General features: G+C 61.8%; 4 protein-coding genes and 2 long non-coding RNA genes across 16 annotated transcripts in view; 3 read left to right on the forward strand and 3 right to left on the reverse strand.

The window, feature by feature from the left end:
- Window positions 1-2: 2 nt before the first annotated feature.
- LRRC14 (leucine rich repeat containing 14) lies at window positions 3-3,762 on the forward strand. Of its 2 annotated transcripts, none has more exons than XM_017667691.3 (4): window positions 3-115; window positions 1,745-2,098; window positions 2,269-2,853; window positions 2,926-3,762. In XM_017667691.3, the coding sequence occupies exons 2-4, from the start codon at window positions 1,770-1,772 to the stop codon at window positions 3,491-3,493; spliced, it is 1,482 nt and encodes a 493-aa protein (XP_017523180.1). In that variant the 5' UTR covers window positions 3-115; window positions 1,745-1,769; the 3' UTR covers window positions 3,494-3,762. The 2 variants fall into 2 exon arrangements, with proteins under 2 accessions (XP_017523180.1, XP_017523179.1); XM_017667690.3 differs by having other exon boundaries at window positions 23-151.
- A 642-nt stretch (window positions 3,763-4,404) lies between these two features.
- Window positions 4,405-9,203, reverse strand: LRRC24 (leucine rich repeat containing 24). Of its 3 annotated transcripts, none has more exons than XM_017667688.3 (5): window positions 9,080-9,203; window positions 6,897-7,136; window positions 6,473-6,751; window positions 6,138-6,306; window positions 4,405-5,429 (listed from the first exon to the last, which is right to left on the reverse strand). In XM_017667688.3, exons 2-5 carry the CDS (start codon window positions 7,062-7,064, stop codon window positions 4,501-4,503), a joined length of 1,545 nt encoding a protein of 514 aa, XP_017523177.2. In that variant the 5' UTR covers window positions 7,065-7,136; window positions 9,080-9,203; the 3' UTR covers window positions 4,405-4,500. The 3 variants fall into 3 exon arrangements, with proteins under 3 accessions (XP_017523177.2, XP_017523173.2, XP_073086453.1); XM_017667684.3 differs by having other exon boundaries at window positions 6,897-7,213; window positions 9,080-9,193; XM_073230352.1 differs by lacking the exon at window positions 9,080-9,203 and adding an exon at window positions 8,469-8,612.
- On the forward strand, window positions 5,081-6,062 carry LOC118973358 (uncharacterized). The gene is made up of 2 exons (XR_012128638.1): window positions 5,081-5,220; window positions 5,759-6,062. It is a non-coding gene; the product is annotated as an uncharacterized lncRNA (long non-coding RNA).
- On the reverse strand, window positions 8,492-11,423 carry C2H8orf82 (chromosome 2 C8orf82 homolog). The gene is made up of 4 exons (XM_037023267.2): window positions 10,835-11,423; window positions 10,084-10,132; window positions 9,080-9,897; window positions 8,492-8,908 (listed from the first exon to the last, which is right to left on the reverse strand). The coding sequence occupies exons 1-3, from the start codon at window positions 10,994-10,996 to the stop codon at window positions 9,452-9,454; spliced, it is 657 nt and encodes a 218-aa protein (XP_036879162.1). The 5' UTR covers window positions 10,997-11,423; the 3' UTR covers window positions 8,492-8,908; window positions 9,080-9,451.
- Window positions 9,678-10,413, forward strand: LOC118973359 (uncharacterized). Its single transcript, XR_005062641.1, has 2 exons — window positions 9,678-9,878; window positions 10,030-10,413. It is a non-coding gene; the product is annotated as an uncharacterized lncRNA (long non-coding RNA).
- A 1,438-nt stretch (window positions 11,424-12,861) lies between the features above and the next one.
- The window catches only part of ARHGAP39 (Rho GTPase activating protein 39), a 131,936-nt gene continuing 126,394 nt past the window's right edge, over window positions 12,862-18,403 (reverse strand). For all 8 annotated transcript variants that reach the window (XM_073230348.1, XM_073230349.1, XM_037023261.2 and 5 more), the window contains 5 exons: window positions 16,277-16,350; window positions 14,756-14,955; window positions 14,012-14,103; window positions 13,399-13,568; window positions 12,862-13,235 (listed from right to left, as the gene is read on the reverse strand). In XM_073230348.1, coding sequence (XP_073086449.1) covers window positions 13,041-13,235; window positions 13,399-13,568; window positions 14,012-14,103; window positions 14,756-14,955; window positions 16,277-16,350 — 731 coding nt within the window. In that variant the 3' untranslated portion in view covers window positions 12,862-13,040. The remainder of the gene's footprint in view (window positions 13,236-13,398; window positions 13,569-14,011; window positions 14,104-14,755; window positions 14,956-16,276; window positions 16,351-18,403) is intronic.

Here is an 18,403-nt window from a genome sequence, read left to right on the forward strand (position 1 = left end):
GCTGGGCGGGACGCAGCGGGCGGCGAGGCGGAGCCGGAGGCGGCGGCGGCGGTGGCGGCCGTGGCGGCAGTTGGGCCGGTGGTCGCGGGCCGTCGCTGGGGAATCCAGTGGCGCGGTGAGCGTCGCGGCCCTGCGTGGCCGCGAGTAGCGGGTGCGTGCGCTCGGGGCGGCGCCGCCCGGGAGGCGGGGGCGGGACCCCGGGCAGTGCGGCTGCAAGTGGGAAAGGACTAGGAGCCCGTGCTGGGCTGAGCGACCTCCGGCCCCGAGGGGCAACACGGCGGCTTCGAGGGGCAGACCCGCCCGAGCGGCGGAGGGCGTCAGGTTGAGCGCTTCGCGCGGCTCGTGGCCGGGAGCAGCCGGGCGGGGGCGTCCTCAGGGAAGCGCCGGGAGCCGCGGCGGGCTGGCGGCAAGGGGGCGGCGGCCACCGCAGAGGCTCCTTCCACGGGGACCACAGTGGCTGCTTCCGTTTCCTCTCGTGAAAGGTGCTCGGTGGTCTGTCCTGTCACAGCGAGGTACGGATCTTCCTCGAGAGATTTGTCCCCAGGCAGAGCGAGGCCGAGGGTTGGCGTCCAGGGATTCTCAGGAACCCGTGCCTCGAGGACTTATGTATAAGCCCGCAAAAGCTGGGGCTCTGGGGCCACGCTGGCCGCCCTTCCCCGAGCTCATCACCCAAGTTGTGACCCTGGTCGAGCAAGGCCTTGGTCTTAGTTTTCTAAGGTTTCAGGGGGATGATGGAAAGCAGTTTGGAGGATGTGTCTGGCACACAGTCTGCTAACTGTCGTTGCTGCTGAACTCAGCAGCAGAACTGACACCGAGGTACCCCGTGGCCTCAGGCATCTTCTGTGTCCCCATTTCGGCTTAGGTGGCCCTTCAGCAGCTGCCTCTGTCTAACAATCCCTGGCCCAGGGCCTTTGGAATTCCGAGGGTCTGAGACCTGGTCTCAATATGGTTCTCCAGGGAACACGGAGGTGTTTATAGACAGGTGGCAAGAACCTCGGTGGGTGAGGTTTGCTCTCTCCGTTTGTGTAAATCTCCAGGGTCTCCATGCTTGGCAGTATTTCTGGATGATAGTAGGATTGGGAATCTTGTTGAGATCTTTGGTTACTCATGCAGAGTCAATGTTCCCTGGGTTCCAGTCCCTTTTACGTGACTTTGTGTTTATTAAGTTACATTTGTGCTTGTAATCCCTCTGCCGTGCGGAATCCAAGGCAGCCTGCCAGAGCCCCTCAGGAAGGTGGAGGAGAGAGAGATGTTCATCACCTGCCTCTGTCTGGCCCCCTGGGAGTAACCACCACCTCTAGTGCTTGTGTGTTGGGGAGGGGCCTCTACTTTGCTCTGCTTTTGAGAACAGGAGTATGTTTGCTAAGAGGTTTTATGATTTGAGAGGCCTGAGGTATAAGTGACAGGGCTCTTGCAGAGCAACAGCCATCAAAAGCACACCCAGTCAAGCCTGTCACCTCTGGCGCTGTGCCGTTTATGTACTGCTTGGTGGTCTTTTCCTCTAAAGAAGCCCCTATACTTCCAGAGGGCAGTGACTGAAGATTGGCCTTGTTTCCCTTTCCTGGCTGCCCAGTCAATTGTTAGGCACCTAGCACTTGCTCTTCAAGTGCCATTGTCCTCTACTCGGTACCAGCTCTGTGCCAAGCACCATGCTAGGCGTCCCCACTGCCAGTACATGGAATGGGCTTTGGCTAGGCAGTGGCCTGGGGTCTGCTGTCCTCACTGAAGGGGCCTTCCCTTGCAGGTGGCCTCCCAGACGGCCCAGCGCCATGCACACGCTTATGTTCCTGAGCACACGGCAGGTGCTCCAGTGCCAACCAGCTGCCTGCCAGGCCCTGCCCCTGTTGCCCCGAGAGCTGTTTCCCCTGCTGTTCAAGGTGGCCTTCATGGACAAGAAGACTGTCGTGCTGCGTGAGCTGGTACACACATGGCCCTTCCCGCTGCTCAGCTTCCAGCAGCTGCTGCAGGAGTGTGCTCACTGCAGCCGAGCCCTGCTGCAGGAGCGGCCCAGCACAGAGAGCATGCAGGCTGTGATCCTGGGACTGACAACCCGGCTCCACACCCCAGAGACTGAGGCCAATTCGCAGTCCCTCTGCAGGTATGGGCTCACCCGAGGGGTCCTCAGGCTTAAGGGGGTGCAAAGAGGGTCCCCCAAGAGGTTTCAAGCTAGTGCAGGAATGGGCACATTGCTGCTGTCCCAGGGTGGCTGGGAGTGGGTGTGTGGGCTGTGCTCCCTTGCCTCCTGCCTCAGCCCACCTGTGCTCCCAGGAAGCATGCACTGCGGGTACTGGACATGACGGGCCTCCTGGATGATGGTGTGGAGCAGGACCCTGGCACCATGAGCATGTGGGACTGCACGGCAGCTGTGGCCCGCACTTGCATTGCACAGCAGCAGGGCAGGACTGTGGAGTCCCAGGTGGCTCCTGTGCCTGTGGAGGTGCGTGTGGATCTGCGGGTAAACCGGGCATCCTACGCGTTCCTGCGGGAAGCTCTCCGCAGCAGTGTGGGCAGTCCGCTGCGGCTCTGCTGCCGGGACCTGCGGGCTGAGGACCTGCCCATGCGCAACACAGTGGCCCTGCTTCAGCTTCTGGACGCGGGCTGCCTGCGCCGTGTGGACCTGCGCTTCAACAACTTGGGTCTGCGCGGCCTGTCCGTCATTATTCCGCACGTGGCCCGCTTCCAGCGCCTGGCCAGCCTGCGGTTGCACTATGTGCATGGGGACTCGAGGCAGCCCTCTGTGGATGGCGAGGACAACTTCCGTTACTTCTTGGCCCAGATGGGCCGCTTCACCTGTTTGCGGGAGCTCAGTATGGGCTCATCTCTCCTCTCAGGGCGGCTGGACCAGCTGCTCAGGTGAGGGGCCCCCACGACTGCCCTGTCCCTTCCCTGACCCTGCCTGTTTGTGACTCCTTGTGTCCTCTACAGCACTCTGCAGAGCCCCCTGGAGAGTCTGGAGTTGGCTTTCTGTGCCCTGCTGCCTGAAGACCTGTGCTTCCTGGCACGGAGCCCCCATGCTGTTCACCTCAAGAAGTTGGACCTGAGTGGCAACGACCTGTCTGGCAGCCAGCTGGAGCCCTTTAAGGGTCTGCTGCAGGTGGCAGCAGCCACGCTGCTGCACCTTGAACTGACTGAGTGCCAGCTTGCTGATACCCAACTGCTAGCCACACTCCCTGTGCTGACCCGATGTGCCAGCCTCCGCTACCTCGGTCTCTATGGCAACCCACTGTCCATGGCAGGCCTCAGGGAACTCTTGCGGGACTCGGTGGTGCAGGCTGAGCTGCGCACAGTGGTGCACCCCTTCCCTGTGGATTGCTATGAGGGCCTGCCCTGGCCACCGCCTGCTTCTGTCCTGCTGGAGGCCTCCATCAACGAGGAGAAGTTTGCCCGTGTGGAGGCTGAGTTGCACCAGCTGCTGTTGGCGTCAGGCCGTGCGCATGTGCTCTGGACGACAGATGTCTATGGGCGCCTGGCAGCAGACTTTTTCAGCCTGTGACATCCAGGCTCTGGCTGAGAGACAGGTGCCCTGGCTGGGGTCCAGGAGGCCCCCTCCCTGCCTTGGATAGACATCTGTCACTGGGACCCTGGTGGAGGCCTAGAGGCCTGACACAAAGGCACTGGTCTCTGATTCCCTTGCTCCTGGGTGCAATTTGAGCCTTTCCATGCTTTTTGCAGCTCTGTGTGCAGATTGCCTTGCACCTGCTCCCGTGACTGGCTGAGTGTTTGTGGACCTGGGGGCTGGATTACAGGCCTGCTTGGTTTAGCTGCACTTGGTCCTGTTTGGAATGTTACTGGGGCTCCAGCTGTGAGCTGAGAGGTTGTCCTCTCTGGGCTCTTCTCAAGAGCAGACTGCTGTGGGGTTGAAGCTGGGTCCCCATGCACCCAAGGGCCTCACAGTTCTCCCTTCTCTGGCACCAGGGGACCAGCTGTCGTTGGCTGGGCTTTGGGGTCAGAGGGTGTCATTAAGGTACAATGTGCAGTGTGTTTGGAACTTAAATTTGTGGCTGTTTTTTCTGTCCTAATTGGTCAGAATAACTTATCCCTGCCTCTGCTGTCTCTCCCAGCATGACCACTGGGCAGCAGCAATTTTCCAGTCTGTTGCCCCTTCTGCTTCCCTAGGTGCCTCCACCAGCTTGGCAGCCCATGTGGGCACCTCTGCAGTCGGTGGTTCCTTCACCCTGGGGAGGCCTATCATCCTCCAGCGCGGTGGGGCCAGGGTCAGGCCCTGCAGAGCCAGAGGTTGGGTGATTCTGGAAGGGGTCGTTTCTAGAGGGCCTCACTGGGGGTGTTGGGAGCCTCTCTGGTCACCCTCCGTTCGCACCCGAGGGCTTCTCTTTGAGGAGCGGAGGTTCCGCAGGAGCCTGCTCACCAACCCTGGGCCCCACACACGTCTCGCCGCACACTACGCAGCTTCCACCCTTTACTGGTTGCGCCGGCGCATGCGCGAGGCGAGTCCACGGGACGTACGTCATCAGCTCGCGCCGCGCGCCTTGCCCCCGCCCCTCAGCCGCGGATCTTATAGTCGGCGGGCGGCTGCAGCGGAAGCTCCTGCGCAAGCCCGGGCGCCCCGCCCTCGGCCACCTCCACCGGGCCCTCGGCGAAGAGTGGTTTGGAGCGATCGATGACGAACATCTCGTGGCCCCTCTCGTCGCGAAGCTCCTCGAGCTGCGCGAAGGTGCAGGGCCCGTCCGAGTAGTCGTTGACGAACAGCGCGCCCTCTCCCGGCGGCCCCGGCGACTTTTTCCGCCTGCGCCGCCGGCGGCAGATCAGGGCCGCCAGCAGCAGCGCCGTGAGCGCCAGCAGCGCGATGGCCGCCGCCACGACTGTCTGCGTGGCCAGGCCCAGGGCGCGGAAGGCCATGCTGCCCGCTTCGTGCAGGATCTCGTGGCTGACAGTGCCGGCGGCCGGGGCCGGCGGAGGCGCCGACTGCAGCCGCTGCTGTTGGGACAGGTTGACCAGAAGCTGGAAGGGCACGCGGGCGGCGCCGCCGGCGTTGGAGGCCTCGCACTCGTACCTGCCAGCGTGGGCGAGGGTGATGTTCGTGAGGAAGAGCATGCCGCTGCCCGTGTCGGAGGCCGCATGCCCACCCGGGCCTGGTGACCCGCCTTCTGGCCGGGCCTGGCCCAGCGGCTGCCTCTCGCGGGGCTGGGCCATCTTTCTCCAAGTCACCAGGGGCTGTGGATACCCGGAAGCCTGGCAGGCAACCCGCAGGTCCTCACCCAGGTTGGCTGTCATCTCCAGCGGCTCCACATGCACGGAGGGCGGGATGCAGATGAGGCTACTGCCAGATACATCCAGGAGACTCTGAAGTGCCAAGCGCGGGGGCTCTGCACACGTGATCTTCCTGTCCCTAGAGCTGAGCAGCCGCTGGCCCCTCTCCTTGATCCAGGCTCCCAGCCAGTGCAGGGCACAGTCGCAACGCCACGGGTTCTCTGTGGACAGAGCAGTGGTGGGTAGGTGGCTCAGGAGAGGCCCCAGAACAGCTGGACAGTTGAGACTCTGTTGGCCAGAGCACTTCCCACAGAACTGGGGAACCTTGCCACCCATTCTCCGACCGAAAGCTCCTTGGAATTTGAGCACGCTCTCATACCGCCCTTTTAGTTCTGTGAAGGCACATTCCAGTTGACTTCACTGATCTCTTAAAGCCCCTGTTCCTCTGAAGTCTCTCCTTACAAGTCCCACTACTTTAGGGGAGCCTGGGTGTCACATAGACATCCCACAAGAACTAAAACCTTGCAAATCTTGCTGGCCTTGTTTTCAGATGCTGTCACTTGGAAATGACCCCCGTACCCAACTTCCGACCCTGACCTGGTCTCATCTTTCCAGTGTTTGCCGACCTGCCGTCTGATGGGTCCAAAATATTCAAGCCCCTCACCTGTCTGTTCTGTTCAGGAACTTCTACCTTTTCTGTGTTTCTCAGACAGGGTCCCTGAGATATGCCCCTACCAGCCTGACCCCTAACAGCCTTCCACCATGGCTGCCGGTGGTGGCATGGCCCTCCAGACCACTGCCGGATCGACTTGCAACTCAGAGTCACTGTCATTAAAGCCCCCTCTATGCCTGGGCCTGCTTGGTACTGACACCGCTGTGGCAAAGGAAGATACCTTTACGTTAGTCCCCTTGTCCCCAGAAAGAGGTACCTGTGAGGTGCAGGACCTGCAGGCTGGCCAGAGGCTGCAGGGCCTCATGGCTGATGGTACCCAGCTGGTTCCTGCTGAGGTCCAGCAGTGCTAGTGAGGAAAGCCCAGCCAGGGCATGGTCCTCCAGCAGCTCAATGCTGTTCTCCTGAAGGTGCAGCTCCTGCAGTCGCTGAAGCAGGGGTAGGTCATTAGAGAAAGGGGCCCTGGGAGACAGGCCCCATCTTACCAGGCTAGACTGGGTTGACCCTTTCACTTCAGCCAGGCAGGGCAGCTGGAGGTACAAGAAGGCCCCTTCCCTTCTTACCAACCCCGCCTCCCTGCTCCCTCACCCTCACCGGCAGGTGCAGGAAGGTGAAATCCAGCAGCCGCACCAGCTGGTTGCCAGCCAAGTAGAGGGCACGCAGCTGGGCCAGACCGGCAAAAGCGCCGACACGCAGGCCCCGCAGCCTGTTGCCAGTGAGCGCCAACTCGAGTAGACGCGACTGCGCGTGGAAGGTGCCTGACTCCAGGGCACGTAGGCTGTTGTTGTGCAGGTAGAGACGGCGCAGGGTGGCGAGGGGCGACAGGACGCCGGGCTCTAGGTGTGCGATGGTGTTGTCTTGCAGGAAAAGCGTCTGTGGACCGGAGGGAGTGCATTTACCCCACTGAGGGAGACTCCCTCTTAACTAGGGGGCAGCAGCACCCACCAGGACGCTCACACACGTCCCTCCGTGTCGCGGGCACCCCATCCCGTGGCCGGCGGCCCCACGTCGTGCCCACCTGCGTCCCAGGAGGGATTCCGGGCGGGACGACGCGCAGCCGCAGCGCGCCGCACTCCACCGTGGCGCTGTAGCAGCGGCAGGCAGCCGGGCAGCCGGCGGCGCGGGGCGGGAGACCGGGCAGCGCCAGCAGCGCCAGCAGCAGCAGCGGGGACGCCGCCGGGGCCATCTCTCGCGGGACTGGCCGCAGACCGCGGAGCCGCGGCCTCTTCGCAGTCTGGCCCCAGATGGGATGTGCCTCCTGAAACACAGGGTGGCGGGCTGCCCCTAACATTTCAGAGCCAGCAAAGAGCATAGAGCGAGGCCAGAATTCTGCGCCTAATTTTTGAAAAGTTACAAATCAGTTCAAGAAATTGACAGATAAAACGTTGGCTTTCTTCCTTTACAAGAGAAAGATCTGGGGCATCCGGTTCCAACTTAGAATTTCTGATGTTCTCTGAGTCTTGCTACCCAGGCCACGCGGGGAGAGCCAACCCCACTTCACTCCCTTCTTCCATCGCATCTCTCCCTGGCACTGTGAGGGGCTTCCTGCTATTGAACATGGCTTTCTGGATTCCATTGCCCTCTACACCCTAGCAACCAGCCACTCCTTGAGAAACGGTGCAAGGTATAGGCTTGGGAACGTGTGGGTGGTGAGGCCCAGGGCCTGGTTACCCAAGCATGGGTTAGAAGGGGAAGAGTAGCCTCTGGGAAGACATGTTCCCTTGTCCACATGGACCCCTGCCCCCGTGGAGGCTGGCATGAGCCCTTGTAAGGCCCAGAGCAGAAGTCCCTTCTGTGCCCACAAGGCCTAAGGTCCCATGCTGCCAGTGTCCCGGTCCTCACCTGACCTTGACCCAGCATTAACTCTAGTCTTTCCACCCCTAGAAATCATGCTCTGTCTCCACGCTGGACTTGCTGTTGTGACACCTGTTGATGGGGGACATGGGCAGAACTGGTCTCCCAGCCACAGGAAAATGAAGGCATGGCTTTGTCCAGCTACTACCCCAGCCCTCCTAGGGGCAGGTATGGGTGGAACAGCTTTACTAGAATTAGGGCTTCTACTCAGAGAGATCTGAAAACTTGTCAGAGACTTGGGGGATGAGACAATAGGAAAATCAGTTCAGAAGCCACGGGCCTGTTTTCCATGCTGGCTCCCAGAAAGGGGCCTGTCTTTGGGAGTAGGTGGAGCCCTGGAATGGCTAGGGTGCGAAAGAGGGGCCTTGGGCTGCAACTGGGTTTTAAGTGTAGTTTACCAAGTGGGCTATGGGAACAGCTGCCTTGACTGCAAAGGAACATGTAATGTATTAGGGGTTTATATACTTGCAGCCGTGATCCTGGAGAAATGGGAAAGCTTGGGTCTAGTTAACAGGCACGAGACCAGTTTTAAAGGTGGAGACCAGGACTGAAATGTCAGCCAGTCTGGCGCCAGGGATGGCAGAACTGAGGATGTGCTGTCTCCAGCTCCACCTCAAATGTTCCCCACTCTTAACACCTACCTGTTCACTAGGTCTCCCCTGCTAGCAACTGTGAGTCAGGTGGAAAGGTACTAATTGGCTTTGGTGTTTAGATATTGTTCTAAGTTGTAACTCACATGATTATTTAAAGCACTAGAGATACGCAGGCACAGCAAAAGTTTAATGGAATAGATCTGACCCAGGCAGAGGCAGTTCCCTGGTGTCTCAGGATGCATGAACTCCAAGAAGCTGGGGGCATTCTCTGGGTTCCTGGGATCCATTTTCCTGAGCAAAAGGGCTGGCCCAGGGCTCCCCCACCCATCCTCCAGGCAGCAACGCCTCTCAAGTAGAGAGGTTCTTGGCCTTCTCAGGCCTCAAGGCACTGCTGTTCACACGGATGCCCCTAGATGCTGATCTGTGTAGAAGGGCCCAGCTTGGCCTGGGATGCGAGGGGAAGCAAGCCCAGGAATTCTTTCACCCTTCGGACAACCCTCTAATCCGGCTGGGCAGGGGGTGGGGCGTCACACACAGGATTCGGCGACTGCTGTCACTGCCTAGGGCGCGCATCTGTGCGGGGCTTGAGGGGAGAGGAAAGAAACCCTGTGACCCCCTCGGGTGCCTCCATCCCCCGCGACGTCCCCTGTACCCCCCCTCCAGAGCGCCCCCTCCCGGGCAGGGCCTGGTCCCCACCCGGTCGGCCCCCACTGCCACCCATCGTCCGCTGACCTTGGGCCGGGCGCCCCCTCACCTGACGCTCCCGCGGCGCGGCTCCCCGCTGAGCCTGCGGCGGGCGGGGACGGGACGAGGGGCGCCACTCGCGCACGCGCACTGGGGCCCCGCGCCTCCCCCTGTCCACCCAGGCCTGGCGCCGCGAACGCGGGCCGAATCTGAGGACGCCTCAGAACCCGGGTGTGGAGAGAGAGGGTCCCGCTACCTGTCCCTCCCCGCAGGAGGGGCTCAGGCCGCTGTAGCACCACGGACAGCGCCGGGAAGGCGGGGCCGCGGCGCCCTCCTCTGCGCACGCGCACTCGGCCGGTGCGCGGCTCTCCGGGTGGGGCGTGCGCAGCGACTCGGGCCGGAAGCACCGAGGCGCCGGGGGCGGTGCCCGTCCTCCCGCTGCTCAGAGTGGCGGGGCGGCTAGCAGAAGCGGGGTCAGATCCATGGTAAGGGCGAGGCGGCGGCCTTGCCAGCACACGTGCGAGGGCAGCCCCGGAGCGCCGGGCGCGTACTCGAAGCAGGCGCTGAGCTCAAAGGCCAGGGCGGATCGCACCAGGCCTACGCCGCCCGCGCGCTCTGGCGCCGGGTGGTAGAGGCGCCCATTGGCGGCAAGAGGCAGCAGCCGCGCCGGTTCAAAGGGTACGGCCAGGGCCTCGCCGCCGCCGCAGTAAGAGAGGAGCGGGGGCCACGGGCCCGCGGCCAGAAGGTGCGTGAAGACCACGGGCCGGTCTTCGCAGCGCAGGAAGTTGCGCTCCTTGCCGCAGAGTGAGAGGAAGGGGAAGGAGGTCTCGTAGCGCCCGCTGCGGTTGGGTCTCAGGCGAGAGAAGAAGGTGACCAGGAACTGCGGGTCTAGGAGGGCAAAGAGCTTGGCTGTTCACCATGCCGGGCTCCCGAGGCCCTGCTTCCCTAGGTAGGAGGCTCGCCCTGGCTTCAATCGAGGCAGTAGGGCTCTTGGAAGCAGGACTCCCACTTTTGTTACAGGCCGCCCGCCAGGGCTTTCCAGAAGGAAAGTGGAGGAGGAGGGCGCAGCAGTACCTTTGAAGCAGGTGGTGAAGTTCTTCATTTTGGAGTCATCCAGGAAAAGCTGCAGACAGAAGAGCAGGCCGTGGCCCTAAGTTCCGGCTGGGAACCCGACAGAACTGGCCTCAGGGCAGGGAGGCAGGAGTGGGCCTGTGTTTGCTTTCCTTGCTCGTCTTGTGCACACCACGTGCAGAAAAGCATGGAAGGTCAACCTGGGGCCCCTGCTGACTACGCCGCACCCTGGGCGGTGCTTCCTCGTGCACAGGTTCCCGGGCTGGCGTCCCTTTCCCGCGCCTCTTTTCTCTTCCTTTTAAGTTTCTAATCGTATGTGCCATCTCTGCAGAGGCTACCTGACTCGTTCTTTCTATATATGTTGGTTGCCCCTGCCAGGGCTTCCAAAACTGGCTTGGCGGCGAGTAGCTGGGGGCCGCAGGGCGGGGCAGGACTTGGGGATGCAGAGTGCGCGGGGAGCAGCCACTTGTTTGAGGCTGGTCGCTGGGAACCTCTCGGGCTGGGACCGAGCTCCCTTATCTCCAGCGTGCCACTCGTTTATCACGGTCAGGTTCACTTACCTTAGACCCAGTCCCCCGCTTCAGGCCCTCAAACCACAGGTGTTTGTCCTCCCCCGCCCCTGTGGGGTCCCGGCCCCACCCCCACCCATCTTATAGCCCCGCCCCATCGCGGGCACCTCCATCCGGCCCCGCCCTCTCGGGGACGCCCAGCCTCTGGCCCAGCCCGACTCGCGTAGGCCCGGCTCCCGGCCAACCTGGCCCTGATGATCCACGTAGTAAAAGTACTCCCGCGTCCGGGGCTCCGGGCTCTGGCCCTGCGTGTAGGAGACGTCTCCGTTCCCACCGCAGGCTCGAGACCCGCGGAATGGCGCTAAGGCCAGGGCCCGGGCCCTGAGCGATCCACACGGCGGCCACATCCTCCCGTTGTGCCGGAAGCGGCCGTGCGGTCACGCGGGGATGGCGCGCGCGAACACGCGCCCCCGGATGGCCGCGGTTTCGCGCTTTGGGTTCCGGCGGCCGTCGCGCTGCTCGCCCGGTTGACCACGCCCGCTTCTCTAACCCTGGGTAGCCCCGCGCCCTGGGCCCGCCCTGCTGTGCGATAGGGGAATGCTGATGTGAGACGGAAACAGGCGAGTTCCGGAGTGGGGAGAAGGGCTGGGACGGGGCGTCAGGTGGGGTATGGCTGCCCCTCCTCCCTCGGAGGCTGGCCGCTGGCACGTGGGTGAAGCACCCGCACTTGCCTGTCTCCTCCACCGTCCCTTAGAAAGCCAGCTGGGTCGGACAGCCTGCCGGTCTACTTAGGTGCTTAATAAAGACGTGGTGAATAATCACTCGGCCTAGAAACCTGTGCCAGGCTGGGGGAGGGCGGGTCAGAAAAAGACACTCCCCCACCTGGGCTTTAGTATGAAGTCCTATATTCCAGGGGGAAGCAGCTGGTTCTGCCCCGTCTACCTGGAGCCTCCTCCCAGGCCCATAGCCTTGTCCCCATTCCCGAGAAGCACAGTCTTGCCGTACCATCCCCCGCCACTCCCCCAATCCTCCCCAGTCCGGTCCACCCAGGTATCCATACCCGCAACCGGCTGGGCGCTGTAGTGCCCTGCCCTGCCCCCAACCCATACCCGTGCAGCTCCACTGCCGCTGGAAGAAGGAACGGGAGGCTACACGCAGTGACCGTGACTGGCAAGTATCCATCTGTATTTATTCACACAGTGTTGTCACTTCTTTAGTCCACGCGTCAGAGTGGGTCTGTGGCCTGGCTGCCCCGGTTCAGGCCCCGAGACCACCCGACTGAGGACACTACCCCAAGGGAGACACCCAGGTGTCAGCAGGGCTGGGCTTTTGTTTTTAATAAATAAAAATTCAACTCTAAAAAAAATACATATATATAAACGGGAGAAATTAAGTTTTACAATAATTGGAACTCAAAATTCCAAAATGGAAAATGTACAAACTGAGAATCTGGGCAACCCCAACCCCAGCTCTGGCCATGCAGAAGGGCAGTCCTGGGTGTCCCTCTGGTCCCCCAGACTCCAGCCTCTTCCCTTATCTGCTGTAGACCCCGGATGGGGATGGGGCAGGGTTTGGTTTTTGGTCAGAAGCCAAGAAAGTGAAGAAAATGAAAGAATACTAACTTGCTCTGCACAAAGGTTGGACGAGGACTTTTCGAGATCAATAGCATCTGGGTTAAAACTATGTCATTAGCAAATTTAGTTCTTAAATCTTTCGTTCTATTTATATCTCTATTCACAGGCAGGCTGATGTGCAGGATAGACTCTGAATTTATAGTTATACGAAGAAAAAATACTCTTCCCCTCCCCCACCCTGCCCCAAGAATGCCTACCCAACCCTGCCCCCACCATAGAAGACTTTGGTTTGGGGGTCTCCCATCACCCAGGCCGAGCCTCGTGGGGGCCTGGCTCTGGTGGTGAACAGCTCGATGCCTGGAAGCCCCCAAATTCCCGGCAGTCACCACGTCGGAGGCCACTGGTGGCAGGGATGTGGAGAGTGGGGTGCAGGAGCTGGGGAGGGCAGAAGCTGCGGGCCAGGAGACAGAGAAGGCCGAAGGCCGAGGCCAGAATCAGGCAGCTCACCGCGGGGAAGGGTGGCTTGTGCTCTCTGGCCGGCCCGGGAGGGGCAGTGTCACTTGGCTCCAGGGCGTAGAAGGCACTTTCTCGGGACTGACCCGCGGCCCGGCAGTGGGCAGGGCGGTGCCCACGAAACTGGCCACGAAGCAGGGGGCCAGAGGCGCCCTTCCCGCAGGCCCTCTGCCCTGGCTGCACCCTCAGGCCCAGGGCCTGGGTAGGGGAAATGGGGGAGTTTCAGGGCTGGGGCCGTCATGGGCGGAGCCTGGCATGCTACCTCCGCGGCTGGGGCGTTCCCTCCCTCCTACCGCGTGCTCCCGAGCCCGGGCGCACCCGAGCTTCGGCTCTGTCTCCACTCTCGGTCCTTCGCTGCCTACAGCTATAGCACGCCCTCCATGAAGCTGGTGTCCAGGTGCTGGATGAGCACGCGCAGGAAGGACATCTCCTTGCGAGTGTTCTCGAAGATGACGCGCGGGTCGTCCGAGCGGCAGCGCAGGCAGTTGGGTGCCATCACCATGGCCAGGTTGCTGACGTCCATCTTGGTGATGGCCACGTTCGCCGGCTGCACGAACACCTGCTCGAGGGGAGGGGGCAGGGGAGGAGAGGAGGGTAGGGGCGGGGCGGGGCTCGAGGGGAGAGCCCGGGGCGGGACTCGAGGGGCGAGCCCGGGGCGGGGCTCGAGGGGCGTGCCCGGGGCGGGGCTCGAGGGGAGAGCCCGGGACGGGGCCCGCGCGCACCTGGAGGAAGCGGATGAGGTAGCACAGCACCAGGCGGTTGATGCGAGGCAGGGCGTGCACTACGGCCACGGCGGCCTCGGGGCTCTCGTAGTGCGCGATGCACTGCTCGTAGAACTCGTGCGGGATCAGGGGCTCCTCCAGCTCCCGGTACCAGAGCTTCAGCAAGGACGCTGCGAACACGGTGGGGCTCAGCGGGGCCCCGGCGGAGCTCGGTGGAGTGGAGTACCCGCCTGACCAGCGGCCAAGGGCGTGAAAGGGGCCGTGTGGGCAGGGACAGCAGGCGGCGTGAAAGGCTGGACCCGACTGCAAAGGGTCCTCTGGGCCGAGGTGGGCCGCGCGGCCCAGGCCCTAGTGTGCTCATGGTCCCGACGGCCTGGGGGATTGTGCCAGGAGTGACGGGCGAAATACGACTTCTCAAATGGAAGTTTGTGCAGCTGCGCTGGGCAGGCAAGACAGGAGGGAGGCATCCGGAGACTGTCCAACGGGCAGGCTGATGTCTGTGCTGGAAATGGCCCGGGGAGCCCCGGCAGCACTAGGGGAAGTAGGGGGCGCCCAGCTGCCTGAACTGCCTGCAGCCAGCCTGCTCCTGCTGCCAAGGGGGCTGGGGGCTTACCAGGGACATGGGGGTCCTCCAGGCCGGTAGGCACCTTCCACTGGTCCACCTGTAGCTTCAGGGCGTTCACTTCATCGATGTCCCCAGGGACTCTGTAGAGCACAGGGCAGGTCTCAGGGAGGAACTTGCTAAGGCTGAGAGGTCAGGGCTACTTGTGTCTCTGCTGGCCGCTCCCATGCAGATGCCTTCCTCCGCAGGGCCACTGAAACCCAAACCCTTAAGCCTCGGTGCCCCCAGCTGTCCTGGGACCTGGATAGGTGGGTCACGACAACAGGTGACTGGCCAAGTGCCACCCCTCTTGGGATGGGGCCATCACCCCATTCACAGGTGACAGCTGCTTGCTGGGGACGCCGTGTGGCTGCGTCTTCTTAGGCTCCACCAGGTGCTGTCCAAGTGCCTTCTGGGCCCTGGGTGGCCATTTCTGCAGGGGCACTGTCTCTGGCTAGCCCTCCTGACTGGGTCTGGGGCACTCCCCTGACCTGCCTCCTAAGGTCGGGGACCACCCTACTGCACAGTGGCTGCCCTTTCCTTTGCCTCAGGCTGACCCTACTGGTCCACATGCTGGCCTCTTGGGGGGCTTCTTGGGCTGCTTTGAGCCAGGGCATGGGTCTTCTGACTCCACTGTCCAAGGCTGGGGCATGGAAGTAGGCCCAGTGGGCCTGGTGCCCAGTGGCCCCTGCCTGCCTGAGATACACGATGGTGACACCTGAGGCCCCCACACCCAGGTCCCAGGTTGCGGGGCACCTGAAGATGCCTTCTGTCTGGTCACCGTTGAGTGCCAGCACCTCCTCAGACAGCCGTGTCTGTACCCAGGGCAGCTGCCGGTCAGGGTAGTGCTCCTTCTGCATGCTCATGACCTCCTGCAGTGCGCTGCCAAACATGGACGGGCTGAACACAGCGTTCTTGGCATGTCGAATCTCCTCCACGTTGGGCTTCTTCAGACCCTGCAAGGAGAGCCCAGCTCTGTCTCGGCCCTCCCTCCTCCTGCACTCCCCAGGGCCACCCCTGGCTCGGCTGCCCTCTCCTATCCCTTTGTCCTTGCTTCCCTGTGAACTCCAGGCTTTTGCCCAGTGAGAGCTGGGGGCACCCCCAACTACCTGGTGCCTGAGTCACCAGTGGAGCATCGTGCTTGGCCACCTACAATATCCTGAAGCCTCAAGTCTCCCCACTGGTCACACAGGAGGAAGGTGGAGTGACTCCTGGACAGGCTAGTCTGGGAGCTGCCCTGGGTCCACAGAGGGGAGAGGCTGGTGGACATTGGTTACGTTAGCTTACCCGGAGGGTGGAGGGAGTAAGGAGGGAGAAATCTGGGGCGGTGCAGACAGCAGCTTCTCCAAGTCTGACTGTAGCCAGGCTGGAGCAAAGCATTAATGGGAGATGAGGCTAGGCTTAGGGACACTTAGGGGGCAGCTGCCTTCAACACAGGCGGGCAAGGGTCAGGCACAGGAGGGCCAGAGGGGCTTCCTGGAGACTGGTGGGCTGAAAAGGAGGAAGAGGCAGGGGCACAGACACTAGCAGGGGAGCACAGGAGGTGAAGATGGCCAAGAGTAGCCTGTCACAGGGCCAGGGAACAAAGTCCAGCTATCTGGTGTGACTGAGGCCTCCCTCAGTGTGGAGGGCACTGCTGGGATTGCCTGCCTTTCTGCCCACCCTGAGACAGGCTCGACTGTGGGGTGGCATCTAGCCCTGGTTGCCAGTGCTGGGAGAAGCCCTGGCTTGCCTGGGCGGGTGGCCCACTGTGAGTGGAGGGGCATGTGGTAGTCTTCTGGGCCTGCCTGCACTCCAAGGCCGGGCCTCCCCTGGGTCAAAGGCAGCCTGCTGGGGGCAAGGTCCCCTCCAGCGGGGTGGTCTTTTGGCCCTCCCATGGCCATGTCCACCCTCTGCACCTCACCACTCCAACCAGACAGTGTCAGGTCTGGGGCAGCTGGTGTCGCTGCTGAAGTGTGCCCAGTTACCTGGCTGGTGGCCTGATACCCTGGCCCATCCACATGCCCCTCTGCCTGAACCAGCTCCCAAACCTGGGGTACAAGCTGTGCCCAAGGGTTTCCCTGGCTACTGCCTAGGTGGGTTTCATGCAGCACCCTCTGTACTGTGAGCTGTTTCCCTGCTACCGCCTGAAATGTGCAGGCTGACTGAAGGTGAGCAGGGCCCTCCCCAGGATGTGAAGGCTGCCTACCCAAGCATCCCCACCTCCTTTGGACCCTGTCTAGGTGCCACCAGTGCAGACTGTCCACCCTTGCCTGCTGTCCTGGGAGAAGTTCATACCTTCTTGGCCCCAGTCAGGGCTGCCTTCTGCAGCTTGTGGTAACAGTACTTGGCATATGTGCTTATGGCCACCCCTGGAAAAGAAAAGGTGCTGGTTGGCTTGGCATGGATGTGTGGGAGCAGGGGCTGCAGGTCAGCCAGTGACTAAGAGAAAGCAGCCAGGGAGCAGGAGAGGAAGCTCCCTCAAGAACTCTGGGGGTCCAGGCTGGCCTGTCCAGGCTCCTGCCCACCCCTTGCCCAGGTCAGTGGGTCCTCACTTTCCCAGGCTATGTCCTTTGGAGCAGAAACCCACATGGAGAGGCAAGGGGAACTTCTCTCGCCTCCAGAGGAGCCAGGCCAGGGAAGGAACCCCTCTGCCAGCCCACCCACCTACCCCTCCCAGCGGCCAAGAAGGGCAGGCTTAGCATGAGGCTTATTCCCCCTGAGAAGGCAAAGACAGGACAGGACAGGACCTGGCCTAAGGCCTGCAAACCCCATGCTGTCTTCCCCAGCTGGCCCTGGCAAGCCCCCAAAAGGGTCATTTTTATGTGCAGCAGGCCTGGAGGTGCTCAGTGCCCAGAGTGGTGGGCCAGCACTGGGGGAGGGGTTTGGGGCTGGCTGGACATCAGACCCAGCTCTTCTGCAGCCCTGCCTCCAGCTGGGGACCCTTGGAAGCCCTAGGAGAGGGCCTCAGCCTACAGGGCCCCATGCTTGCTGTCTAGGGCTGCCTGGGCTGAGGTCAGGGGACAAGTGTGGACAGGCTGCCTTGTATCTTCAGCCTTGGTGTCCCTGGGAGGGCAGTGCTGCAGGACCTCCTTTGAGCTTAGCCCCAGGGTTGATGGCGGAAAGGAGGAGGCTGGTCTCTTTCCTCAAGGGAGGGGACTTTCTAAAACTCTGCCCTGCTGTCAGATCTAGTTGGTGGTCACTGGCCGATTGCCGGGCTGCCATTCCTCACCCAGGCGGCTCTCCAGATACAGAGACGAGGGAAGGAGCAGCAAGTGGGGAGCAGACCCCACCCGGTGGATCTGAAGTGGGTGGAGCGTCTTTCCTGGCCTGGCAAAGGGAGGGAAGGAGAAGCAGAAGCGGGACAGAGGACCCACAGCGAGGCCAAAGCTGAGGAGCTGCCCAGGCCCGCGTGGCACAGGCAGGTGACCGATGGACAGCCAGGCTGGAGCACATGCGTCCAGGATCGGGCCTGGCTCCTCCTCCGGAAGGCTCTGTCCCTGCTGGGCCCACCTGCCCCAGCACCCGCTGCCCCCCCACAGGGAGGCTTCTGGGCCCATCTGAGGTCCGAATGCCTGAGTCTTCTTTTAAAAGAATTAGTTTCTGGGGAACATCTGAGGACCTGGGGGTCCGTGACGATCTTTCCATTTCTGATTATCACAAAATAGTTTTGTCATTGTAAGTGGTAAGGGGATTCTTTTTTAGAATGATCAAAATGAAAATAAACATTTCTCAGAGATGTTAAACACTTTAGAATCTGTTTCAGGTCCTTAAGGACCCACAGGCCCTGGCAGTGAATCCTTGCCAACAGCCCCTGGTCAGCCAGCCTGACACACACCTGGGACCTTCTGCCATAGGCTGATGTGGCCCCTTGTTCGGGGAGCAAGTGCTTTAGCAAAGAGGGTCTGGGCTGGCTCTGAACACTCAGAGCCCAAAGAGGGCATGCGGCAGGCAGCAGCAGCCTGGGGCTGACTCACTGCCACACTGGGGGCATGCTTCACCCTCCCTGGGGTGTGCACCCTCTGCCCCTTGTCCTGTCCCAGGCTGGCCTCCCCAACAGGCGGGGTCTGAGGGCCCAGGCCGAGGCTGACACTCTCAGCCAGAGACCTTAGCCACGAGATACAGGCTTCATGTGCTGCTGGGTAGGATGGGGAGGGCGGCATCTGTCTAAGGTGCCCGTGAAGGGCAGACCTCAGAGTCTCATACTTAGTAAGGGCAACATGGCTGCTGACGTCACAGCTTCTGTGGGCAGAGTAGGGGCTGACAGCCTGGAGGCCCTGGACTCTTGGGTGTTTGCTGAGCGCCTTCAGGGATGGGCAGTGTCCATAGCCAGCCCAGGGGAACCTTCGCGGAGGTGTGGGGTGCTCTGCTCCAAGCCCACTGCCCTGTCCTGGCCTCACCAGAATGCCCGTACCTGGTTTTACG

Source organism: Manis javanica, chromosome 2 (assembly GCF_040802235.1).
Source record: "Manis javanica isolate MJ-LG chromosome 2, MJ_LKY, whole genome shotgun sequence".
Classification (NCBI taxonomy): Eukaryota; Metazoa; Chordata; class Mammalia; order Pholidota; family Manidae; genus Manis; species Manis javanica.